The sequence below is a fragment of the Hemitrygon akajei genome, chromosome 20, assembly GCF_048418815.1.
Source record: "Hemitrygon akajei chromosome 20, sHemAka1.3, whole genome shotgun sequence".
Taxonomy (NCBI): Eukaryota; Metazoa; Chordata; class Chondrichthyes; order Myliobatiformes; family Dasyatidae; genus Hemitrygon; species Hemitrygon akajei.
Genome location: NC_133143.1, coordinates 51,114,746 through 51,134,639, shown reverse-complemented (window position 1 = coordinate 51,134,639; position 19,894 = coordinate 51,114,746). Strand labels below are relative to the sequence as shown.

Here is a 19,894-nt window from a genome sequence, read left to right as displayed (position 1 = left end):
CCGATACATTACTGAGCTACCACCGCTACTTTCTCCTTCCACCTCCCAGTATCATTCAGCTCCTCCTAGCCTCAGCTCATTTGCTGAAGATTGACATTTCCAATGTAATTTTGGTTGATGTTCCTATTCTTCCTTCCATAAACTCCAAAACTCTGCCGCCAGTATCCGGATTTCTTTGTCCAGCTCAGCCAATACCCGTGTGCTTTCTGACTAACATTGGCATGTTTCTCTATCTTTTCAATCTGTATCAAGATATCAGTGCAGATCTTCTACACCCCTTCAAAATCTCAATGCTCCGCACTCTTGGTCTTTTTGTCACTCTGATTTCAATCATTCCACCACCGATGACCGTGCCTTTGACTGCCAAAAATCCTAGCTCTGGAATTCCATTCCGAAACCACTCTATCTCTTCCACTCACTTTTTCTCTCTTTCCTTTTTAAAAAAAAAACATGAGTCAGCCACAAAGCCCCTCAAACCTGCCCAGCTTTCAGTAAAATCATGGTGAACTGACCCAAGCCTCAGCTCCTCTTTTTTTGCCCATTTTACATGACTCTTAATTCCTTGATCTTTTCAAAAACATATCTGTTTTCTCTTTAAATACCCCCAGTGATCTTATCTTCACAATCCTCTGGGGTAGAAAATTCAGGATGTAGACCACCATTCATGAAAAGAAATTCCTACTCACCACAGTTTTGATCAATTTCCCCCTTGTAACTATGTCCCCTCATTCAAGACCCTTCCCTGGTGGACACATTTTAGAATTTTATGTTTCAATAAGATCAGCAGTTGTTCTTCTGAACAAAGGATACTGATCTAACTATTTTAAATTGATAGGAAACTCTCATCTCAGAAACTAACCCAGTGAATCTCTTTTGGAGTCTCTAATGATGGTTTAAGCTTTAAATAAGAGGAACTTTGACCAATCTTTTGCTATCCGCCCTAATGTTAGTTCATGTGATTCCTTGTTAAATTATATTGATAAGGCACTTATGAAGGACTCTGGGATATTTATCTACTTTAAGGCTGTTGAATCAATACAATTTGCTGTTCCTAACTGCTGAATCTGATCGTTTGATTATACAGTGAATACAAGGAAAATATTCGAACAGTAGATAAAGGTATCCAAGAAGTTGTATCTGTCATTGAAGATTTCTATGAAAATGATAAGAAAACTGCTTTTATCTACACGTCTGATCATGGGATGACAGAATGGGGTAAGAGCATTGATGTGTCTAGGTTAATGATATTTTTATTACTGCAAAATTAAATTTATTTAAATCTAGTTTGTTATCTGCACAATTACAGTGAGATGCAGTCAATTTAAAAGTTTGTTTACAGCAGAATCAGAGGCACATAATTCAAACGACATATGGAATATAAATTATATTTAAGTTTAGTAACAGTGAAGAAAAAGACGGCAAAGCAAGAGAATAGTGCAAAGAAAACCCCAAGCACGATGATAGCGCAGAGGCAGTGTTCCATCGTTGAGGTAGGGTATTAAGGATGTGTAGGTCTGTTTAAGAGCCTAATGGTTGTAGGAAGTGTAGCTGTTCCTGAACCTTGTAGTGAGACACTTTGGGTTACTTTACCTCTTGCTTGATTATGGAGAGAAGATGGTAAGACTCGGTTGGATGGGGATTTAATCTATCACAGATGGGTGATATCAGTTTTTTTTCAAGAAACTACACCTGCAGGTGATGCTGACAGCTTGCTGTTGCAATAGCAATGTCTCACTCTTGCTCAGCGTTTAATACAATGTGATCACCAGTCAGCTGATTAAACTATGTTTCAGAATTTTTAGAGCAGCAGTTTGCATTCACCACCAGGTGGTGATACGCCCATGTGTGTGCGTGTTTTTTCTGGGGAATGATGGCCGCCTTTGTAAAGGACGAGGAACACATTAACCGGCAGACAAAATGCCCATACCAGTTGAATATTTTAATTACTCTATTTTACTTATTATTCCTTTTGGAGGAAGATTAAAGAGAACAATGTCTGGAATTAAAATTCTCCCAGGACTGAGATTCAGCTAACAGTTATGATCAACCAGTTATCAAAACTACTATTTGTGATGTATGTACAATAGGGTGGGTGTGCAGAGTGGCTTAATATGTAAATAGCATTGAGTGACCTCGTCCTGTTCATTTACATTGATTTGCATTTATTCACAGCCGTGGTTCAGTTGTGACACTACTGGGGGTTTCAACAAAACATTTAGACTGATTCCAGTGCTGTTCTGACCTTCTATCACAGTTTTCACTCCCTATTCCCGCACCTATGGGTGTAAATTGGAGACAGCAAGATAAAGTGAGCTTGGGTGCTATCAATGAAAGCCACTTCACATCACTGTGTGGAAGAAAGAACTTTTTGTTCTGAAGATGTTCTCGTGTTTATGAAAAATTGCCAAACATCAGATAAGGGAAAAGAAATTCTCAGTGTCTTTATAAGTTAGCCAAAGCCCAGTCCCTTATGACAATACATCTTGGTCATCAGAAAAATGTCTTAATTCCTGATTTCTTTGTTGATGTAGGTTCCCACGGTGCAGGGCACCCTTCAGAAACCCTCACCCCTCTTGTTACATGGGGAGCTGGAATAAATGGGCCTCAGCCAGGTTCAAACCAACAGTTTCAGGATAATTTTCTGCAAGGTATGGTTAGTTTCATTTAAAATTAGAACTTACAATCTGGTTTTCTTGATAAAAGAAAATCCTGCATTTGAATCATGCCAAAGATGCCTACAAGTACTTGGCAGTCAACCTGTAAATGCTCAAGACTCAGTTTAGTCAATACTGTAATATGAAAAAATTTAGAATATCCTCTGCTTTTAAACAACCAGTATGCTTGAAGTTCTCAAATGAATGTGTTGTGAACTACATTTCAGAAATCAAATTTCTTTTGAAGTATTCTTTTGATAGTAGTCATTCTCATCTTTCCTTGAGCCCTTCAGACATGGTGAAGAATTGTGAAATACTCACAACTTACTGCTTACAGGGTTTGGGCAATATTGCTGTTGTGATACCATCGTTACCAACGTTGAAACCACTTTAAAAGTATTGCATTGGCAGTGTTGGGACCATGTATTTATTGCATTGTTGCAAATCTTTTCATACTGAGCTGAGCTAAAATTTAGGGGATGAAAATAAGAGCAACATGGTGGAAAAGTTTCAAAGGTACATTTAATGTCAGAGAAATGTACACAATTACATCCTGAAATTCTACTTCTACGCAGCCACCCACGGAAACAGGAGTGCCACAAAGAATGAATGATGTTAGAACCCTGAAGCCCCCCCCCCCCCAGTTCTCCCCTCCTACGGGTAAGCAGCAGCAAAGCAACAATCCCCCCTCCCTCACCAGCAAAAACAAAAGCATTGGTGCCCCCCGCCGAGCACTCAAGCATGCAGCAAAGCATTAATAAAGATGCAGACTTACAGTACCTCAAAGACTACTCGTTCACCCAGTATTCGACATACCACAGCTCTCTCTTTCCCTAATAAGGGAAAAAGAGGTGTCTCCGTTTCACTTCACGAAGTGTTAACTTTAGATATGCTTTGCTTTAGTAGGATTAGGTTATTGTAATGAAAAACTGATGTGAAATCAGAATAACATTTTGCATGTATGTACTGGGGAAATAATAAGCTGAGATGATGATATAAACTGAAGTGGTGAAGACCTTTGCCTTGGATGGATATATGTTTAGTAACATGTAGGCATCAGTGAGGTAGGAGACCAGCCACAATCTTATTAAATCATAGAGCAGGTGCTAGAGGCTAAATGGTTTATTTCAACTTCTGGGGTTTTATGTTCTCAGTGTCACAGATAATTATTTCCTTCATCAATTGGCAAACACTACCCTGAAAATTGAGCTTGAATACTCAAAATTAAAGAAGTAATCAGATGTTGGCTCACTTTATAGCAGCAGCTGTAAATAATATGATGTATCTTAGGTGATGTTTTTCCATAAAGGCAGAGAAAATCAGTTTTAATGTTCAAGATTATGTGAAAGTTTGATGAAGAAAGTAAGGAGAAATAGCTTTTAATATCAGAACTATTGATAACCAGAAAACATGAGGAAGAGTTGAGAATTTTTTATATTATGTAGTGAACTTTGATCTGAAATACTAGTGGAAGCAGGTTCAACATTAACTTACAACTGAGTGTAAGTCGAGAAGGAATAAAAAGTTACTAGGTTATGAGAAAGCCTTTATTAATGGGATTTATCAGAGACATGATGGGCCAGGTGTCATCTGTGCTGGAATATTCTATGATTTTAATGTGTGAGATCACAGGACAAATGAATATTAAAGAAGCAAAATTCATCTTAGAGTTTTCATAGATTATTGGTCAGTGTTTGAAAGAGTATCAACAAATAACACAGATAAAAACAAGTCTGAAGCTGGGTAATGTGTAGTAAGCATCCCAGTGCCTTTCCACCATTTACAAGAAACAAGGCAGGAGTTTAAATGTATGTTGTTCAGTTCACCAGAAAAATGCATTCCAAAAAGTTTCTCCTTATAGCTGTATAAGGCCACCCCACAGCCTCTCAAGGACCAAAGAGAAGAAGCTCCAGCCTGTGTAGACTTTCATAGATACCCAGGCCCTGGTTACAAGCTTGTCGTTCTATCTAGTTTAATGACATCCTTCCTATAGATAGGCAACCAGAAATGCATACAGTATGTCACATGGGGTCTTACCAACATCTTGTACAGCCATAGTATTGCGTCCCATAGTACCCTGATTTGACAAGTGTGCCAAGTTCCTCCTTCACCACTCTGTCTAGCTGTGTTGCCATTTCAGAGAACCATGTACTTGTCCCTTTAGGACTCATGCTAGCATTTGGCCAAGGGTTATCTTATAATATTTTAAAATTTCTTTCTCTTTCTTTCAGAATGGAAACTGGCTGATACAAGGAGATTAGATGTAAACCAGGTAAAACAGTCGTTAAGAACTAAAGCTTTGTTTTGTCACACTTACTGAATGACGATATACAACCAACCGCAGATCGGGAAAACCCGGAAGTTGAGCATTGTTTGCCTCACGTCTCGTTCGTTCGCTGCTTGTGTTGTGAGCAAGAGGAAGGAGTTTAAGGCTAGTGAGGAATGGCTGGCTAGCTATGTAAAACGCTACAGCTTCAAGAACTTAAAGATCATGGGAGAATCAGGATTGGCTGATGCCGGGGCAGCATTAGCATTCCCAGAAGAGTTACAATGGTTGTGTCTGTACTGAACATGTACAGAATTTTTTTTCTTGTCATTATTCCCTAAACAATACAGTATAACAACTATTTACATAGCATTTACATTGTATTAGGTATTATAAGTAATCTAGAGATGATTTAAAGTATATGGGAGGATGTACGTAGGTTATATGCAAATACTACACTATTTTATATAAGGGACTTGAGCATCCGCGTTTTTTGGTATCCTCGGGGGTTTCCGAAACTAATCCCCCGCAGATAAGGAGGGCCGGCTGTACTGTTTGTTAATAATTTTATTTTCAAGTCAGCATTGAATTGAATTGACTTCATTTCTTACATCCTTCACGTACATGAGGAGTAAAAATCTTTATGTTACATCTCCATCTAAATGTACAATGTGCAATCATAGTAATTTATAATAAATAGAACAGTCAATGTAATATAGAGTACACTCAATTCAGTGTGAGATCATCAGTCTGATGGCCTGGTGGAAGATGCTGTCCTGAAGCCTGTTGGTCCAGGCTTTTATGCTGCAGTAGAGCTTCCTGGATGGTAGCAGCTGGAATAGATTGTGGTTGGGGTGACTCAGGTCCCCAGTGATCCTTTGGGCCCTTTTTACACACCTGTCTTTGTAAATGTCCTGAATCATGGGTGTTCACAACAACAGATGTGCTGGGCTGTCTGCACCATTCTCTGCAGAGTCCTGCGATTAAGGGAGGTACAGTTCTCATACTGGGCAGTGATACAGCCAGTCAGGATGCTCTCAATTGTGCGCTGCAAAGGTAAAGTCCTTCTCATTTTTTTCTGTGACTGCACTAGTGTGGTGCCTCCAATATTCCAAGGCATTTTGCCCACCAAAGTATCAAGACCAATGACCAAGCATTCAATCAGAATTTTTCACAAGTGCTTTAAGGGGTTTGGGAACACAGCTAGAGCAGTTCATGGAAGAAATTGCAAAGCTTAGAGTCTTAGCAGCTGGAAGATTGGCTATTAATGGTGGAATGATTAAAATGGTGGGTCAAATCACTAGAGTTGGAGGGACATGCGTAACTGTCTTATATTGCTGTAGGAAGTGATGAGCCCATGGAGTGATTTGAACACAGGCTAGCAAGCACAATATTTCAGTTTGGAGAAAACAATTTGCCTTTATTGAAGTAAAATTACAGTTTTGTTTCTTCATTAGCAAAACTCATTTCAAATCAATTACAATACTAAGCTAATCTTTCAGTTTTAAACTAACAGTCCTTTCATGAAAAATAGTTTGAAAGTTTTGCATTATACATACTTGTATCACTATTTAACAGATAATGAGAAAATGATAGCATTTGAACTGCTGAGCCAAGTTCTGGTATCTGAGAAGAGGCTACTCCAGGAATTGCCATTGCTATCCATGAGACTAGGGAAGTGCAATGTAACTCAAGACTTGTCTACAGAGTTCATTCTGCATCCACTGGTGGTGATTCTTATCTGTGGCTGCTGCGGCTTTGAATCTATTTTTCCTCACTAGATACTCTCGGCATGTTAATTCCTGATCTCGAGACTGTTGAGGATCATCTTGTTTGACTTGACATCCTACTCATCAAATCTCTGGCTGATCACTATATCATATCAAATCTGGTTTCCCTATGCAGAGACGAGCCCTCTTATTACCCATCGAACATTGCTTTGCAGTTGTGAATTTTCTGGCACTTTCATTTTGTTTCTTTCTATTTTTCTGTCTCATTCTATTCCTTTATCTGTTGTATTTAATAAGCTCCAAACCAATTTAGAATTAATTTTGAGTGTTTTCAAACATATGGATAAATCTAAGTCAATTGTTTCCTCCAGATGAGATATTTAAATTAAGGCTCTTTTAGATGAACCTAAAACACTTTTCAAAGACCAGGGGAAGTGCCTTTGATGACATTCATCTCTCAACTACCAACATATAAAACAGCTGATTTTTCAATCATTATCAGATAAGTTTCTCCCATGAAACAAATTTCACATGATGTATTGAGCAGTGTGTTATGGTTGATTTGGTGAGCAGGGTGACAGTCTGATTTATGATCTTCCTCATTTCCTCATTTGTCAGGTTTATTCAGCTACCCAGATAAATTCTCAAAGCTCTCTAATGGAGGATGTAGTTATGAGGAAACTGTAAACCTGTGTTAATTTTTTTTCCCTTTAACAGCTATCAATTTAGGTAATTGACAACCACATTAGTTCAACAATGAACAAAGCTCTGCCATAATAAATCTTAAAACCAGAAATTTAAGTTTTACCTATCATAGTTAATTTAAAGCTATAATATTTCTCTTCCCATTAATTTACTCATAAGTTTCAGCTTCATGATTGGATATGGGACTCTGTGTTACAAGTTTGTCTTTCATATGTGCTTTCTGATACTATAAAAATGCTTGTGTTGATGTTTTTCTGGAATTTGGTTTCATTGATAGCAGTAGAGCAAAAATTCAGAAGTGGAGCAAAGTGTGCTTTGATTGCAACACATTTTAACAGAGGGTATTTGAGGCATTGTAGGTATAGTAGCTTTTATCTGACATGAAGTATATTTAACTGCTCTTGAAATAAATTAGAAGATTATGTGACAGATTTGTCATTTTTCAAATTAACCAGTTATATGGACAATACTTTGCACAGATTAAAGGTGTATTACATGCATATATGCACATGACAAATGTTCTTTAGGTACCACTTGTTGGAAACAAAAATGTAGCAACTTCAAAATGTAAGTTTAATATAGTTTTCCCATGTAAATATAGGCAGAATGTAAATATTTAAAATATTGATAGCTTAGAGAATTTTTTTTGTAATTTATTTTTTATTGAAGTTCACCATCAAACAAAACATTTCCATAAAATGTATTTCAGATATTGTACATATATATCATATAGTCACATATGCCACAAGTCTCCACATAATATTTATCTGAGGTATACTTATAGAAAAGAGAGGAAAGAAAGAACAAGCGAAAGGAGAAAAGTAGGGAGTGATCTTTTTTTTACAACATATTCATTGATTTGTGAGAATAAAATCAGGCCTATGAGGTGTTATGTAGTTAAACCATTTTTCCCAGTATGAATCAAATTCTAATTAGTATAATTGCACTTGAATGTTCAAAGCTTTTAAGTTTCTCTTTATTTCCTTTTTCATCCTACAGTTTTGCTTTCTGTTTTTTTCTGATCAAGACCACAGTTATTTATTTACATGTGTATATATATATATATGTCTTATTGGAGAGCAGTGATACACAAGTCATAGCCTCATGTAAATACTGCCTCATTGATAGGTGCATTGTCTGCCTGATTGTCTTGGGGTCTGCACTATTTAAATCATTATCAATTCACTTCCACAAATTCACATGTAATCACCTCACAATATGAAGGATGTAATTTGGCAGGAGAGAGCACAGAGGATATTCACAAGGATTTTGTCTGGATTGGAAAACTTTAGTTATGGGAAGATGTTGGATAGACTGGATTTACTTTTCCTGGAGTATAGGAGGTTGAGGTGGGATAGTAATATGTAATATAATGATAGGGTAGATGATCAAATCTTTTTCCCCATGGGAGAAGTATCAGAAACAAGGGGGCATAGGTTTAATGCGAGAGAAAGGAATTTTAAAGGGGTACGAGGGGTAAATTTTGATTTTACACAGAGAGTGGATGACAGCATTGGATCACACTGCTATGTGGAACCAGATACCATCACTATATTTAAGAGCCATTTAGACAGACACTTAAATGGGGAGGGCATTTAAGGAAATGTTCTAATGCAGACAAGATTAATATAGATGAGCAAAAAGGTTGGGGCATGAATGGGCTAGTGTCCATCTCTATGCTATATATTTCCAAGATCTACTCCACTGTAGAATGGGGTACTAAAATTAATCTTACAGAAATTAGGCATCACCATTCCATGCCAGTAATGATTGATAGTTGAAAAGGTAAAAGAATGATTTGACATTCTCAATTTACAAATTTAGAAAAGATGAAACATCGTCAATCTTTTTCATTTTACGAACACATTACTTTCTGATGCTTAGTGTGTTACTTAGATACATAATTGTTAACCATTTGTGCAGAAGCTGTATAGAATTGGGAAAAAATTCCACAAGTTTGTGGATGAAATCATTCTTTTTTTTACATCACAGCTTGTGGTGATTCCCTGAAAGAGTACTGGAAAAAGGTTCAACAGTTAATTTTCAAAGGGAAATTGAGCAAATATTTCTTCATTTTTAGAATCTTTTTACTGATACGTAATCATCAACAGCTATAAAATAATACAAAACTTTAACAGATTAATATGCATACAATTAATAAAGCTGAAGAAAAGAAAAAAACTGATCTTGAAATATAAAAATGGAAAAAGAATTTTTTTTATTTATAGAAAAAAGAGGGAAAAAAAGAACCCCATCTAACTAAGAAAAAAAACCCCACTAACTATATTAAAAAAATCCATTAGGAATCAACCCCCCCCCCCGGAGCAATACATTTGACCATCATCTAAATATATTAAAAAAAGAGTCATCAACCGTCATTTCATATTTATATAAAAAATAAAATTGGAAGGAAACCATATAACTTAATTCAAATTAAATGATAATATTTGGTAAAAGAACCAAAATCTCTCAAAATCAAATCGAGGATCAAAAGTTCTACTTCTGATTTTTTCCAAACTAAGAAATAACATCACTTGAGAAAACCATTCAGTTAATGTAGGGGAAGAAATATCTTTCCATTTTAATAAAATAGCCCTTCTTGCCAGCAGTGTAACAAATGCAGTTACGTGTTGATCTGAAGATGAGGTACCCTGAATATGATGCGGAGCAAATATTTCTAATGATATAGAGAACAAGCAGGGTAGAAAGCATTAATGAGGTGATTCTTTCTATGTGCTGGGACAGATATTATGGGTGAGATGGCCTTATTCAGCGTTGTGTAATTTTATTCTATCTTACAATTTAATAATGCACTGCTGACATGACACTATTTAAGTTTATCTGTGTCACAGAAAAAATACATTAATTGCTATGTGTCTAGCACTGCAGTAATTTTTTTTAATTTTGCCCATTCACTTTGTAACCTATGGAATGTGCTGTACTTCTGAACTTGAATGTTGACTGCATATACTGAGTTGCACGTGTGTGTAAAGGAATTAAAATCTGACCATTTTTTGTAGAAGCATGTTATATATTAAACCAAAAGGAAACTGCTGGAGGAATTGTGAGTTAAGAAGCATCTGCTTTGATTTCTAATTACTCTGAATTAATTCTGTTTTATATTGTGTAGGCCGATATTGCTCCATTGATGGCTTCTCTCATCGGAATCCCCTTTCCTGTAAATTCTGTGGTAAGCAAATGCTTTATATTATTATTATTTAATTCATAAGGCAGGTGGAATTTAATTTGACTTTAATTAATAACTTGTGAATTGCTTCAGTATTTTATGATGAGTATTAACTATGACAATAATGGTAATTTTTTTCAGTAAGAACCATGCTGATGATGGCAGAAAAAAGTAAAATTGGGTTTAGAACCTCAGATGTCCAGTTTTCCGAAGTGCAACCTGAGAGCCAAATGAGAAATTACAATTTTTAAAGTCTCATTGAAGTGAATTGTAACTTGTATTGCCTCTGATCCTCCATTGCAGTTCTGATAGAACTCTGCCTCAAAGAGGATTTGCAATGGTTGGTCAAAGATCTAAGGAAGAAAAAATAATTTAAGCTTTTTCACAGACAAATTAAGATTTAAGAAATTTCTCAAAATGGCGCAGCAAATGTGTTTATTTTGCTCAGTGAGAAAGTTTTTAAAAAATTGTTGCAATCTCTTGGCCTGGACTTTGTGGAGTGGATTGCAATATAACTGAACTACATTGTAATTGTGCATTTCCCTTGTTTGAAACTAGAAAGGTAAAGCACAGGAAATAGGAGCAGGAGCAGGCCATCAAGCCTGTCGAGCCTGCTCCACCATTCAATAAGATCATGACTGATCTGGCCATGGACTCCTCTCCACCCACCGACCTTTACCCCATAGCCCTTAATTCCCCTACTATGCAAAAACCTATCCAACCTTGTCTTAAATATACTGACTGAGGTAGCCTCCACTGCTTTCTGGAATGAAGTAATATTGCTGGAGTGAGGTAGTAGATCATGAGCAATGGCAGAGTCCTGAACCATGTAATAGGGTCATATTGATCAGCTCAAATAAGCGCTGAAAGCCCTGAGGGAAAACTTTACCTAACAACTGATCCTTTCCCCTGATTTACTGTTTCAAATGGTTTTCAATGCTGTTGATATTAGAAATATCTTTATAAAAGGTAGAAAGTGAAATAATTAAAACCTGCAATTTTTTAACAAAGACACAGCAAGACATGTTTGCATACAGTAACTAAAAATATTACTGACACACTTAATTTATTGTGTTTGTCTTTTTTTATGGCAGCAGTAAAATTCCCAGTGTGAGTTAAATGGGTTCTCGGATTCTGTATCAGGTCTTAATTGGCACAACATATAGTAGCCAATTCCGCAGAGTAACTTTGGGCCTCGCCAGTTGACCTCTGTGCAGAATCCAACAGTCAAGCAAAGCCATGGGTGGAGTCCAGCCCGTGTGTTCAGAACTTGTGCACTGCGTGAAGCTGCCAGCAAATCCCCACAAAATCGACACACTGATTGGAGAAAACAGAACCATTTCAAAGATGTACACACTTAGCAGAAACTATTATATTTCACATTTCTGTAGCATGCTGCCTCTCTGCATGCCTATCTGAGTGCCCTGCCCTTCTAGCCACCCCACACTCTGTAAGGGAGAATAAGAAGGACCGCATGTTTATAAGCCTGTGGTCTACTGCTCAACTTAAAGGGAATATTCTTGGTTTTCCTCATCAACAGCTTAATTGACACTTGTCATTAGCAAAGCTTCCTTATTGCAATTTTGTCAACAAGAGATGGATCACACCCTGCATCTATAATCCTGTGGTATCATACTCAACCTCCAAATAACATATTTCCACTAGCATCTTTGCTCAATGTGTCCATTGGATGTTCGCCTTTGTTGTTGTGGAGCAGTCCCAGTGGCTTAGCTTTCTTGTTTTTGGATTCCAGCCACTTTGGCATCGAGATCAACTTTTGACATTTGTACCTGTGCATCAGCATTAGTGGCCTGCCAATACCATTTGAAACCTCGTCTTCCACAGTCAATCAATCAATCTCTCTCCTCCTCTTCCCTCTCTTTTTCTCTCCTCCCCTGCCCTCTCTCTCTCTCTCCCCTCCCCTTCCCTCTCTCTCTCCCCTCCCTCCTCCCCTTCTCTCTCTCCCCTTCCCTAGTAACTCACTCTCTCCCTCACCCTCTCCCTCTCTCAAATTACTATTTTATCTTTTTCCTCCTTCATCCCCTTCCTCCCCCTACCGGGATTGGTAGCCATTACCAGCCTGATGGACCAAACACATCTTCTTGTCCTGTCCTTCGCACACCTGTCTTCTTTTGTCTGCTCTCATTGACGAGAGAATCTTCTCTACACCTTATTCCCATGGTCACCTGATTTTATGCTATTGAAGACATTCTCTCTGCATTATTCTGCCTGGATATAACAAGTTTCTCTTCCTTCTGCACAGTTTTGACATGGGATCTTCAATCTGAAAACCTACTCATGCTTCTCTTCTCACAGATGTGATCTGGCCTGCTGAATATTTCCAGCACTTTCTCATGTTTCAAATTTCTAGCATCTGCAGTTTTCATTTTTGATTTGCAGTGACTTGCTTTCCATGTCACCAACCTTGACTTCTTCAGCATGCCAGGGCACTGTCATTCAAAATTTCAACAATACCTTAGAGGGGAGGCAATGCAACATTTAACTATGGAAGGCCATGTCAAGTTAATTTTGTATTCAATTTATAACTGTATAAAGTTGACAACCACGAAAAGTCCAGCTGGTACACCAAACCTGCTCCAAATTACTGAGTTTCACATCTTTATTCTCACAAATGAGGGACAATTTTTTCCTAATCAATTAACTACTGTTTTGCAGAAAGAATATACAGTACTGTGCAAAAGTCATATAGCTATTATATATATAGAGAGATAGATATATCTATTTAGGGTGCCTAAGAGTTTGCATAGTACTGCAGTAATTTTATGTAGTGCGTTGTATTGCTCCTGCAAAAGAGAACAAATTTCATGACACACGTGAGTGATGATAAACCTGATTCTGATATGGATCTCTGTTGAGGACTGAGAGTGAGAAGATGGCAGGGAGAGGGTAATCATGATTGGGAAAAGGGGAAGGGAGAGGGGAGCGAGTGGGAAGCACCGGAGAGACATTCTGTAATGATCAATAAACCAGTTGTTTGGAACCGAGTGTCCTTGTCTGGTGCCTCAGGGCTGAGAACATCCTCACAAATACAGTGTGAGCAGAAGTCTTGTGTGTGTGCGTGTGTGTGCGCGTGCGTGCGCGCGCGCCGAAGACTTTTGCATAGTACTGTTTGTTAATTCTGATCAGTTGGAATTCTGAAGCTTAATAAAAACTCACTCTGTGATTTGCAATAGGGGACTCAATGCTTTTTTTTCATTATGTGAATTCTACTTACTGACCTGTTTTGTTTCTAAGTAGTTCTATCCTGTTTGATATGCATTAACTGAAACCGTGAACAGTCCACACAGTGCTCAAACGTCATATTAATGTCAGCTTGTATTCTGACCTTATTAATTTATTTGTTATTCTGAAAAATGTATCCTGAATAATCTTCAAATAGAAAATGTTTTTAAAAAAGCCAAATGCAACTCTTTTGCAAAAGTCATATGTCTCACAAGTTAATTTTTGTACATTTCTTGATAGGGAATTTTACCTTTGGAATATTTAAACAACAGTGATCGATTTAAAGCTGAATGCATGCTGACAAATGCCTTGCAAGTACTGGAACAATTTAAGGTACAAAAATTAATATTTTTAGTTAGCATTCTTAAAGAGTTTAGTGTTACATTAAGCTTAATGGGTTGCTTCTAATGGGTGCTATAACACTCCCATTTTTCTGAATACTTTAATTCATGTTGATGAGCTGAAATTATAAAAATCAGTATCACTTAATTTCGATTTCTGCAGAACTTGAAAAGTGACCAGTCACTTGTTTCTTGGTCAAAATGACTGGTGGACTGGAATTAACTAATAGATCTGTGTGCATTACTTTATGTTGGATCAGCAAAGTAGAAATAGCATGCATGCTTTTTCCTGTCCAATACTCAGATCTGTTAATCTACTTAATGCCTAAATATCTATCACTTTTAGTCTTGAAAACATAAAGACGAGGCATTAATTGCTCTCTACTTCAAAGGTTCACAATTCTGCATGAAAAAAATTACATCTTAGTCATAAGTGACTTGCCTCTCAGCCTGAGACATTGACCCTAATATTATCCTGTTCATCTAGCAGAAACAGCCCCCCTGGCACCATGCATGTCAAGCCACTAAAATTTTAATTTGTTTCCAGGAAGGTCTCCTGTCATTTTTCAAAACTTCAGGAAATATTGACGTTTTGCACTTAATTTCTGTTTGTTGGTGGATACCGCATCTCTTACAAATCAATCTAGTTATATTCTTCAGCTTTGTTCCACTCTTGGATAATTCTATCTTTCCTTGGAGAAGGAGATCGGAGCTTTGTGCAGTACTCTAACCCTACCTAGTTGCAGTAAGACTTACTTTTATACTCTGTGTACCATTTGTATTTCTAATTACCTGAGCATATTAATATGCTGTGTGTTTTTTTTATCCAAATGGCCCCTTAATGCCACATTATAAAAATATAAAGTTCTTGGTAACAACATACAGCAAATAATATCATTTATCATCCCCAGTAGAGGGAACAAAAAAATAAACCTGGTAAGGTATAATGAAAAGTGTCTGCAAAAAGTTGGGCTCGTGAGAGAGGATAGAAGATGGTGAATTAGCAAGCGAGACAGAGACTTAGGCAGATAAATTGACAGTGCAAGCTGCAACCCGTGGAGGAATTTAGGAAGGGTGTTACTGTGTTATTATTGGGATTTTATAACCATATATTGAGTGAATGCCAGAAAACCTTTGGATGTGGAGCTATGTAGATTGAAGGTTCTTATTTCCTTTTTTTAGGTTAAGATGACTCACAAGAAAGAGACCACTCTGTCCTTCTTGTTTAGCCCCTTCAAGTAAGTCAATTTCCCTTTTAAGTTTGCTAATCCAAAGTTACTTCGTCTGTTGTATGAACGATAAGAATGAACCACTTGTGGAGTGTATCCTTCAGTTATATTTTCCATTCCATGTTCACACCATTATGATAATATTTGGTGGCCAAGCTTGGCAGCAGACATTCTTTATCACCAGCCATCAGTCCCATTCTTTCTGGCTCAGACACAGGATCTGTCCAGTTACTTTCCTAGCGTGTGGCAGTAATGAATCGAACTTTTGTCTCGATAGACTTTGGGTATGAGTTGCCATTTGGAGTAGGCAGGGTTGGACGGAGATATTGTGACAACGGGAGGGGATGAAGCCAAGGACTGAGCAGGATTTCTCTGATAGTTTAAACACTTGATGAGCATAAATGGTCAGGGAGGGGAATGAGAGGATAGATGAAGGATGAAGCAACTGATAGATGAAGGATAGATGAAGGATGTGGGCAGCAATGAAAGAGAACAATTAGAAGCAGTAAAGGAAGTGGTCAAGACAGAATTGGAATCAGGTTTATTATCACTGACTTATGTCTTGAAAGTTATTTTGCAACAGCAGTACAGCACAATACAGTGGGAAAAAAAAACTGAGCTATATAAGAAATATCTAGAAATAAGTAGTACAAAGAGAGCAAAAGGGTTCATGGTCCGTTCAGAAATCTGATGGCGGAGGGGAAGAAGCTGGTCTGAAAACATTGAGTGTGGGTCTCCAGGTCCTGTACCTCCTCTCCGATGGCAGTAATGAGAAGAGGGCATGTTCTGGGTGGTGAAGGTCCTTCATGATGCATGTGGGCTTCTTAAGGCATTGCCTTCTGAAGATGCCGCCAGTGGTGGGGAGGCTAGTGTCCATGATGGAGCTGGCTGAGTCTATAACTCTCTGCAACTTTTACTGATCCTGTGCATTGAAGCTTCCATAGCAAGTGGTGATGCAACCAGTCAAAATGCTTTCCATGGTACATCTGTAAAAATTCGCTAAAGTCTTTGGAGACATACTAAATCTCCTCAAACTCCTAATGAAATATAGGCATTGGTGTGCCGCCTTCATAGTTGTGAAAGGAACAGCTGACAATGGGAATGAAGAGGGAAGTGAATGGATGTAATTGTCAGGGGCAGTAAAATGACTGATAATGAATGATACATGAAATCAGAAAGCAGGTGAAAAAGGGAGAGGCTAAGAGTTCTGTGAAAGTCAGCACATTCACTGAAGTACTAATGAGTGTGAGCCTGTTGATTTTGGGAGAGGATATAACCAGCACTTGAATTGGAGAGGCAAGATTAGCTGGTTGACCTAGTGTCAGAGTGGGAGTGCGGTTGTGAATGGTAGGCCCTTTAGAATAGATGGAAGATCAACTTGACTGAGCTGGAAGGGGAGAAATGTGGCAGACTTAATTTGAGTATTAACTAGGTGATTTAGAGGCAAAATCATACTTGGAACACAAAGTTAGAGATTGGAATGAGTTAAATATCTCTTTGAACCTTGTAGGATGGAGCCACTAGAATATGGGAATAATAATTTGGTTGCCATATTTCAAAATGCAAATATCATACTGTTTTGATTTATGTTTGGAATTAAGAAGTCAGCAAGTTTTTAGATTATTATTGAAATGCATGCTCAGTTTTACACCTTCTGGCATTTGTATTCCCCATTTTTGGAACAAATATATGAACTGGCTCAATTTCGTAATCCATTTAATTGCTAGGTTTCATTTGCCAGAGCTCAAGTAATCACTTTAATGCTGTCAGCTATTCTATTTTATACCTTGTTTCTTAGTTTTATTAACATTGTTATATACTCAGTGGCCACTTTATTAGGTACGCCTGCTCACCTCGTTAATGCAAATATCTAATCAGCTAATTATGTAGCAGCAACTTAATGTATAAAATCATTCAAACATGGTCAAGAGGTTCCATTGTGGTTCAGACCAAACACCAGAATGGAGAAGAAATGTGATCTCAGTGAGTTTGACTGCGGAACGATTGTAGGTGCCAGTCGGAGTGACTTGACTATCATAGAACTTGCTGATCTCCTGGGATTTTCACACACACGAAGTTCCAAAGTTTACAGAGAATGATGAGAAAAACAAAACAACATCCAATTATTGACAGTTCTGTGTGCAAAAATCTCTTGTTAATGTGAGAGGTCAGAGGAGAATGGCCAGTCTGGTTCAAGCTGACAGGAAGGCAACAATAACTGGAAAAAACCATGCATTACAGCAGTGGTGTGCAGAAAAGCAACTCTGAGCGCACAACGCGTCGAACCTTGAAGTGGAAGATGGTGCAGATGCACTCAGCGGCCACTTTACGGGAGGTGACTAATGAAGTGGCCACTGGGTGAATGTCTGCTAATCAAAAATTGGTTTTAGTGCTCTTTATACCAAGATGTTGTGTGGTTTCAAAATAAAATGGTGATTTAGCCACTTTTCATCATATCCAGTGTTTTGTGGTATCATTGAATAACAGTAATAGTAATGAAATAGGTAGTGGAGGATCTCATAACCTGTGAAAGTTTCATAAAACAAACATTAGATATTCATAAAGTAGACATAATGATGGAGTTTTTGGTGTGTATGGAAAGTTTCCAACACAGATTTTGTTTTGCTATTGATAGTAACAGTAGGGGCCTTTTACAGAAGCAACACAAAGGTATTTAATTCCATCTTTAGGAAATAGTTTGATCTTCATTAGAGATACTAAGCTAAAGGCCAGCTACTGTGAATATTTAGAGCACGTTCTATTTGATATCACTAAATTTCTGGTCCCTGTGAGGAAAGGGGAAGTGGGAATATCTGACATGGGCAATATCCACTCATTCTTGCACCAGTAAAGAAATACTTGCATTTGTATTAGTACCTTTTGTAACCCTGGGATATCTTGAAAAAGGCTTCCACTTAATCAAGTATTTTTGAATTATTGTACCAGGGAAACTGTGCTCACCAGTTTGTGCAAACAAATGCAACAAACTATTACAAAATGGCAGTATAACAATAACCAACTAACATATTAACTAATATTGTTTGGTGAATAACTGTTGGCAAGGATCCTAGGTAGAACTGTGAATATTTTAAAACAAGTGCTATGGGGTTGTGTATTCGAAAGCGCCTTTGTCTAGCTTGTTATCTGACAAGAATCACTTATGAAAGTGCATTGGTTCAATTCCCCATTGAACTAAGAGCCAAGATCTTCTGCGTGAGCCTTTGAATTGGGAATTGTGCCTCAGCCTTCAAGGTGAGAGTGCTCCAGTTAAATGGCTGCATTGTTTGGAACCTCTGGTTTAAAGTAAATTCGTTATTGAAGTTCATAATGTCACTATATACAACCCTGAGAAGATTAATTTCTCGTGAGCATTCTCAATCAATCCATAATATAATAAAAACCATGATAGAATTGATGAAAGACTGCACCAACTTGGATTTTCAACCAGTGTGCAAAAGACACAGACTGTGCAGATACAAAAAAAATAAGTAAGCAATAAATGTCAACAACATGAGGTAAAGAGTCCATATAGCTTGTGGGAATGATTAAGTGAAGCCATAACCTTTGATTCAAGAGTTTGATGTTTGAGGGGTAATAAATGTTCCTGAACCTGGTGGTGTGAGTTCTGAGGCTTCTGTACCACCTTCCTGATTGCAGCAGTGAGAAGAGAGCATCCCCTAAGTGGTGGGGTTCCCTGATGATGGTTGCTGCTTTCCTGCGACAGCGTATCATGTAGATGTGCTAAATTGTGGGGAGGGCTTTAGCCATGATAGACTGGGCTGTACACAATAGTTTTTGTAGTATTCTTCTATTTGCCAGCTTCGGTCTGGGCATTGATGTTGCCATAATTTCAGATCAGACCAACTCAAATCCTGGCATGAAGGAAGCCATGGATTCATAACCCCAATGACAGTAATTTCAGACCAATCAAGAAGTCTTTTTCATTAAATATAAAGGTTCCTTTAGTGCCCTGAGCATCAGTGTCTCAAGCATGTTGCAATGACATCAAAGTGTCATATGGAAAAAGATGAAAGATTAGTGTTACTTTTCATTTTATGAAAATGTCAAACCAAACAGCTGTAACTTTATAAAGAGTGACACATTTTACAATTATTAAAAAATATATATTTTCTTGTCCTTCATAGGCTTTGATATTTCAGTACAGTTAATGGCCAAAAAGAGTACTTACCAGAGTTGACAGAGAAATATAGCAGCCGAATTGTACTTGGCAAGCTTCCACAGTTGCTAAAATGGTGGTGGCCAGCTGATCTATTGTAGGTATTGATTGAGGGGTAAATTTTGACCAGGTTGATGCAACTTGATCTCTTTCAAAATAGTGCCATGGGGTGCCTTATGCCTGAAATGGTGGGGCCTCAGTTTAATAGCTCATTCAAAAATTGTTTCTTCAGGCAGTGCAGCCCTGAGCAAAAGCTTGTTTTTGTGATCTAGTTTCTGGAGTGAGTCTTGAACCTTGAGGCGGGAGTGCCAGCCGCTGAACAGAAGATGTCTGTGAAGGTTTATATTTGAAAATATTAATAG

At 37.7% G+C, this 19,894-nt stretch overlaps 1 protein-coding gene across 5 annotated transcripts in view; it reads left to right on the top strand.

The window, feature by feature from the left end:
• The window catches only part of pign (phosphatidylinositol glycan anchor biosynthesis, class N), a 132,866-nt gene that overhangs the window by 38,700 nt on the left and 74,272 nt on the right, over positions 1–19,894 (top strand). For all 5 annotated transcript variants that reach the window (XM_073024291.1, XM_073024294.1, XM_073024292.1 and 2 more), the window contains 6 exons: positions 1,085–1,215; positions 2,532–2,648; positions 4,886–4,926; positions 10,486–10,545; positions 14,026–14,118; positions 15,309–15,364. In XM_073024291.1, coding sequence (XP_072880392.1) covers positions 1,085–1,215; positions 2,532–2,648; positions 4,886–4,926; positions 10,486–10,545; positions 14,026–14,118; positions 15,309–15,364 — 498 coding nt within the window. The remainder of the gene's footprint in view (positions 1–1,084; positions 1,216–2,531; positions 2,649–4,885; positions 4,927–10,485; positions 10,546–14,025; positions 14,119–15,308; positions 15,365–19,894) is intronic.